The sequence below is a fragment of the Oncorhynchus masou genome, chromosome 9, assembly GCF_036934945.1.
Source record: "Oncorhynchus masou masou isolate Uvic2021 chromosome 9, UVic_Omas_1.1, whole genome shotgun sequence".
NCBI classification, from domain to species: domain Eukaryota; kingdom Metazoa; phylum Chordata; class Actinopteri; order Salmoniformes; family Salmonidae; genus Oncorhynchus; species Oncorhynchus masou.
This window is the reverse complement of record NC_088220.1, coordinates 77126283-77133530: the sequence shown is the minus strand read 5'-3', so window position 1 is coordinate 77133530 and position 7248 is coordinate 77126283. Positions and strand designations below refer to the sequence as shown.

Here is a 7248-nt window from a genome sequence, read left to right as displayed (position 1 = left end):
AAGCTAGAGATATCAGTTTAAGATAGAGATATCAGTTTAACCTGTTGAAACTCTAGGGGCGCAATTTCATTTTTGGATGAAAAACGTTCCCGTTTTAAACAAGATATTTTGTCACAAAAAGATGCTCGACTATGCATATAATTGATAGCTTTCGAAAGAAAACACTCTGACGTGTCCAGAACTGCAAAGATATTTTCTGTGCGTGCCCTAGAACGTGAGCTTCAGGCAAAACCAAGATGAGACGGCATCCAGGAAATGAGCAGGATTTTTGAGGCTCTGTTTTCCATTGTCTCCTTATATGGCTGTGAATGCGAGAGGAGTAAGTCTGCCCTTTCTGTCGTTTCCCCAAGGTGTTTGCAGCATTGTGACGTATTTGTAGGCATATCATTGGAAGATTGACCATAAGAGACCACCTTTACCAGGTCTCCGCCCGTTGTCCTGCGCCGAAATTGGTGCGCAAAAGTCAGCTGCAAGTATTTTTCCATGGAATTTAGAGAAGAATACAGGCTTCCACGAACGATATATCAATGAAGAGATATGTGAAAAAACACCTTGAGGATTGATTCCAAACAACGTTTGCCATGTTTCGGTCGATATTATGGAGTTAATTCGGAAGAAGTTTGACGTTGTAGGTGACTGAATTTTCGGTTCGTTTCGGTAGCCAAATGTGATGTACAAAACGGAGCGATTTCTCCTACACACAGACGCTTTCAGGATAAACTGCGCATTTGGTATGTAACTGAGAGTCTCCTCATTGAAAACATCCGAAGCTCTTCAAAGGTAAATGATTTTATTTATTTGGTTATCTGGTTTTTGTGAAAATGTTGCGTGCTAAATGCTACTCAAAATGCTAAGCTAGCTTAGCATACTCTTACACAAATTAGTCAATTGCTATGGTTCAAAAGCATATTTTGAAAATCTGAGATGACAGTGTTGTTAAGAAAAGGCTAAGCTTGAGAGCAGGCGCATTATTTTCATTTTATATGCGATTTTCAGAAAGCGTTAACGTTGCGTTATGCTAATGAGCCTGAGGCTTTAGTCACGATCCCGGATCCGGGATGGGGAGATTCAAGAGGTTAAGATAGAGATACCAGTTTAAGCTAGAGATATCAGTTTAAACAAGAGATATCAGTTTAAGCTAAAGGTATCAGTTTAAGCTAGAGATATCCGATTAAGCTAGAGATATCAGTTTGAGCTAGAGATATCCGTTTAAGATAGAGATATCCGTTTAAGGTAGAGATATCCATTTAAGATAGAGATATCAGTTTAACCTAGAGATATCCCTTTAAGATAGAGATATCTGTTTAAGATAGAGATATCAGTTTAAGCTAGAGATATCCGTTTAAACTAGAGATATCAGTTTAAGATAGAGATATCAGTTTAAGATAGAGATATCAGTTTAATATAGAGATATCAGTTTAAGTTAGAGATATCCGTTTAAGATAGAGATATCTGTTTAAGCTGGAGATATCCGTTTAAACTAGAGATATCCGTTTAAGATAGAGATATCCGTTTAAGCTAGAGATATCTGTTTAAGATAGAGATATCAGTTTAAGCAAGAGATATCCGTTTAAACTAGAGATATCCGTTTAAGATAGAGATATCAGTTTAAGCTAGATATCTGTTTAAGATAGAGATATCTGTTTAAGATAGAGATATCAGTTTAAGCTAGAGATATCCGTTTAAGCTAGAGATATCTGTTTAAGATAGAGATATCAGTTTAAGCTAGAGATATCCGTTTAAGCTAGAGATATCTGTTTAAGATAGAGATATCAGTTTAAGATAGAGATATCAGTTTAAGATAGAAATATCTGTTTAAACTAGAGATATCCATTTAAGCTAGAGATATCCGTTTAAGATAAAGATATCCATTTAACTTCTTTGATATAGGGGGCGCTCTTTTAATTATTGGATAAAAAATCATTCTCGTTTTAAACAAGATATTTTGTCACAAAAAGATGCTCGACTATGCATATAATTGACAGCTTTGGAAAGAAAACACTCTGACGTTTCCAAAACTGCAAAGATATTGTCTGTGAGTGCCACAGAGCTAATGCTACAGGCGAAACCAAGATGAAATTTCATACAGGAAATGCACCAGATTTTGAATGTGCTGTGTTCCAATGTCTCCTTATATGGCTGTGAATGCGCCAGGAATGAGCCTACACTTTCTGTCGTTTCCCCAAGGTGTCTGCAGAATTGTGACGTATTTGTAGGCATATCATTGGAAGATTGACCATAAGAGACTACATTTACCAGGTGTCCGCTTGGTGTCCTCCGTCGAAATTATTGCGCAATCTCCAGCTGCGTCCACTTTTCCATTGGGTTCAGAGGAGAAAGGCAACTGCCACAAATGATTTATCATCGAATAGATATGTGAAAAACACCTTGAGGATTGATTCTAAACAACGTTTGCCATGTTTCTGTTGATATTATGGAGTTAATTTGGAAAAAAGTTTGGCGTTGTAATGACTGAATTTTCGTTTTTTTTTCCAAACGTGATGAACAAAACGGAGCGATTTCTCCTACACAAGTAATCTTTTGGGAAAAACTGAACATTTGCTATCTAAATGAGAGTCTCATCATTGAAAACATCCGAAGTTCTTCAAAGGTAAATGATTTTATTTGAATGCTTTTCTTGTTTTTGTGAAAATGTTGCCTGCTGAATGCTAGGCTTAATGCTATGCTAGCTATCAATACTCTTACACAAATGCTTGTGTAGCTATGGTTGAAAAGCATATTTTGAAGATCTGAGATGACAGTGTTGTTAACAAAAGGCTAAGCTTGTGAGCCAATATATTTATTTCATTTCATTTGCGATTTTCATGAATAGTTAACGTTGCGTTATGCTAATGAGCTTGAGGCTATGATTACGCTCCCGGATATGGGATTGCTCGACGCTAGAGGTTAAGATAGAGATTTCAGTTTAAGATAGAGATATCAGTTTAAGATAGAGATATCAGTTTAAGATAGAGATATCAGTTTATGCTAGAGATATCTGTTTAAGATAGAGATATCAGTTTAAGCTAGAGATATCCGTTTAAGCTAGAGATATCCGTTTAAGCTAGCGATATACGTTTAAGATAGAGATATCAGTTTATGCTAGAGATATCTGTTTAAGATAGAGATATCAGTTTAAGCTAGAGATATCCGTTTAAGCTAGAGATATCCATTTAAGCTAACGATATACGTTTAAGATAGAGATATCAGTTTATGCTAGAGATATCTGTTTAAGATAGAGATATCAGTTTAAGATAGAGATATCAGTTTAAGCTAGAGATATCCGTTTAAGATAGAGATATCCGTTTAAGATCGAGATATACGTTTAAGATAGAGATATCAGTTTAAGCTAGCGATATACGTTTAAGATAGAGATATCAGTTTATGCTAGAGATATCTGTTTAAGATAGAGGTATCCGTTTAAGATAGAGATATCAGTTTAAGCTAGAGATATCCGTTTAAGATAGAGATATCCGTTTAAGATAGAGATATACGTTTAAGATAGAGATATCAGTTTAAGCTAGCGATATACGTTTAAGATAGAGATATCAGTTTAAGCTAGAGATATCCGTTTAAGCTAGAGATATCCGTTTAAGCTAACGATATACGTTTAAGATAGAGATATCAGTTTATGCTAGAGATATCAGTTTAAGCTAGAGATATCCATTTAAGATAGAGATATCCGTTTAAGATAGAGATATACGTTTAAGATAGAGATATCAGTTTAAGCTAGCGATATACGTTTAAGATAGAGATATCAGTTTATGCTAGAGATATCTGTTTAAGATAGAGATATCAGTTTAAGCTAGAGATATCAGTTTAAGATAGAGATATCAGTTTAAGATAGAGATATCAGTTTATGCTAGAGATATCCGTTTAAGATAGAGATATCCGTTTAAGATAGAGATATCTGTTTGTATTGGCTGCGTCTCAATCCAGCTCGTCCTCCAGTGTCACAGTTCCGCATCTGCGGTGAAGGTGCAGTGTTTGTCAGATCATGAGACATCCTGAAAATCAGTCTTCTCACGAAAACGTCTGTAGTGTCCGAACAGCGTTCAAACTATTCTGACTATTCTATGGAAAGGGGAGACTCTCACGAACACGATGGTGTTCTCCATTTGGCTCTATGACCCCCACAAGTGTCATGTGACTCGTCTGAAGGTAATCGTTTTTTTTATTATCGAAGTTTGAAGGTAGTTTTGTGCCTACCTAAAAACATTGGTTAAATATGTGTAAATAAATATATACAGTATACTGTATTTTTAATTTCTCTTAGATTTAGGACAGACACTTCAAAACCTTGTTTCTTATGATGTAGTTTTTCACTGTCCATTTAGCCATTTATGAATTTGTAGTTCAATGCATTTCCATTGGCTTTAGTAGTAAAGGCCAAAATCAATATTTTATCCCCAAAAAATGTATACCTAAAGGGGCCCTCAAATTAAAAATAAAATAGCTAAATGACCATCATACCGTATATCAATACCATTTGTCAGCTTAGCACCCACCCTCCCCCAACGTCTTAGACTCTAAGGAATTAATGTGCTCATTATCTTGTATTCTCTTCTTCTTGATAAAGTGCCGTTATATTAGTGAGGAATAGATGTGCTTACCTCCAGGGCCTCCCTCCTGGCCTTGCGTGGGGTTGGTGTACTTGGCCACCTTCAGCCCTGCGTACTCTGCAGCAGACGCCACGGCCTGGGCAAAGTCGGCATCTGTGAAGAAGGATCCGTCTGAGGAGCTGACGGCGCTGGAGCGCCCTGACGAGGCGTTATCCTCCTCGGATGCCGAACCCCAGCCGTTGATCATGGAGCCCGTCACAGAGCTCTCCAGGTCCCCCATGCTGGAGGCTGGCGTCTGCTCCAGGCCCCGCAGCAACAGCCTCCTGGGGTGCATCTGCTGGGGGTGGTGGGGGTGGTGAGGGTGGGTGTGGTGGTGGTGCACCTTAGCCACCTCCGCGTCTGTCTCGTCCCCTTCCTCCTCCTCCTCCTCCTCTTCCTCCAACATCTCCCCCTCTTCCTCCATGCCGTCTGTGTCCAGGGACATGGGGCTGGAGATGTAGCCGTAGGTGTGTGAGGGGGAGAGGGGTCGGGGAGGGGGGCTCACTGCATGGCGTCTGAAACAGCAGGAGACATGTTCTTAATGTAGGGTATGAGAAATCAATTATAGAAATCAATTATAAAATATGATTGCATTTTTTTGCAGAGACTATTGAAATCATTACTACAGTGTGTATCACCCATTTATTGTCTTACAAAGTGGGAATAAAATATATTTGGTATCGTTTTTTGTCAACGATCAAAACAAAAGATGAATGAAAGATAAATCAATAATACACCTTGAATAAATAAGCACTAACAGTATACTTCAGAAACAGCTCTTTGCATGACTTTAGTGCCTTGCTCCATAAAGGATACATGTTTTGATATATTCTGATGCAGTATACTTGATTCTGTATATGTTTCACTCTGTCATTTAGGTCTAACTGAACTCATTTATGGGTGAATACTTACGCAACGACCATATTTGTATTTTATTGTACATTTATAGAATGTTCTTTTCACTTTAACATTATGGAGTTTCTTGTGTAGATCAATGACCCCGAAAAAAAATCACAATTAAATATATATCAATCCCACTTTGTAGCACAATAGACTGTTAAAATATCTAAGGGGGAGGGTGAATACTTATGATACCCACTGTATATCAGTATATCAGCCAATCAGAGTCTATTTTAATCCAGAATAACACCTCCTAGTACCTGCGCTCGTGTCCAGAGCCAATGCTGTCTGCAGTGTCTTGGAGCATGGGTTGCAGCTCATCCTGGGGGAGGGGGTGAGGGTGGCTGTGGACTGGTGGCTGTAGGACACCGCGGCGGGGGACGAGGCAGCCCCTCTGACAGGTGGAGTGGGACCCCTCTCCATCTCCTCCTCCTCCTCTTCCTCCTCCTCCAGTTCGTCTGGCTGCAGGTACATGCGAGAGGGGGGCAGGGAGCACTGCATGTCTGGGTCATAGCTGTCAACACAGTGAAACAAGCTGGTTAGTTGGATGTCACTCAACGTGACAATAACATTAATAGCTGGAACAATGTCGCAAGTATATATTCATGTTGTGCTGCTACCAAGGTAAAGGAAAAGGTTTGACATGGAACCTAGCACTGATACACAATAGAACAAAAATGCTTAGGACAAATCTAACACTCTTTCAGTAAATGAAAGGAAAGGGTCGAGTGGCAGGGAGGTGTGTGTGTGTGTGTGTGTGTGTGTGTGTGTGTGTGTGTGTGTGTGTGTGTGTGTGTGTGTGTGTGTGTGTGTGTGTGTGTGTGTGTGTGTGTGTGTGTGTGTGTGTGTGTGTGTGTGTGTGTGTGTGTGTGTGTGTGTGTGTGTGTGTGTGTGTGTGTATGTGTGTGTGTGTGTAGACATGTCCCACCTCTCGTCCATAGACAGGGAGTACTCCTCCATGTTGTGGCAGGGAGTATGTGTGTATATGTGTGTGTGTGTAGACATGTCCCACCTCTCGTCCATAGACAGGGAGTACTCCTCCATGTTGTGGCAGGGAGTATGTGTGTATATGTGAGTGTGTGTAGACATGTCCCACCTCTCGTCCATAGACAGGGAGTACTCCTCCATGTTGTGGCAGGGAGGTGGGTTAGCAGGGGGAGGAGGCAGAAGGTCAGCCCAGTTCATTGCACTCTGTTTGGGTAGTTTGGGGGTGCGCACTCCCTTCTTTTGACCTTGACTCCCTGGAAAAACATGAACAAAGAACTTCTTCAGTCAGAAACATGCAGACACACATCCCCACTCCCACATCCTCCTCTGTCTCACAACCATTTACATTGTTGAATAATGTTAAATCAGCAGCGAAATTAATACATCGACAGCATATAATAGAATATGAACAAACAGGGCTAATTACAGCGTGGGATTTACACAGATAAAAAAATATATAATTTTACACGAGAGCATGTCAGCTAATGGCAACCCCTTACTTTATGGACGTTGCGAAAATGCACCACGCACATTATCTCTCAATGTGTAATTAATGCCAGCCATGCCATCAAAAACACAGTCATTTTTCAACTAATGTTCACCATTGCCAAGAGAAAAAAGAAAAACGTGAAAAAAAGCAGAAAACATCAGAGGCCAATTAACAGCAGCCAATTAGAATGAGAAACCAATGAGCTGTGAGCTCAGCGAGCACAGAGGGCTGCTCTTTAATGAGCTGAACTTCATATACAATATCAGAATG

General features: G+C 39.7%; 1 protein-coding gene across 1 annotated transcript in view; it reads right to left on the bottom strand.

Annotated features, from left to right (window-relative positions):
* The window catches only part of LOC135546640 (roundabout homolog 1-like), a 326986-nt gene that overhangs the window by 16060 nt on the left and 303678 nt on the right, over positions 1 to 7248 (bottom strand). The window contains 4 exon segments of the mRNA XM_064975229.1: positions 4614 to 5116; positions 5762 to 5831; positions 5834 to 6015; positions 6598 to 6742. Of these exon segments, the coding sequence (XP_064831301.1) occupies positions 4614 to 5116; positions 5762 to 5831; positions 5834 to 6015; positions 6598 to 6742 (900 nt within the window).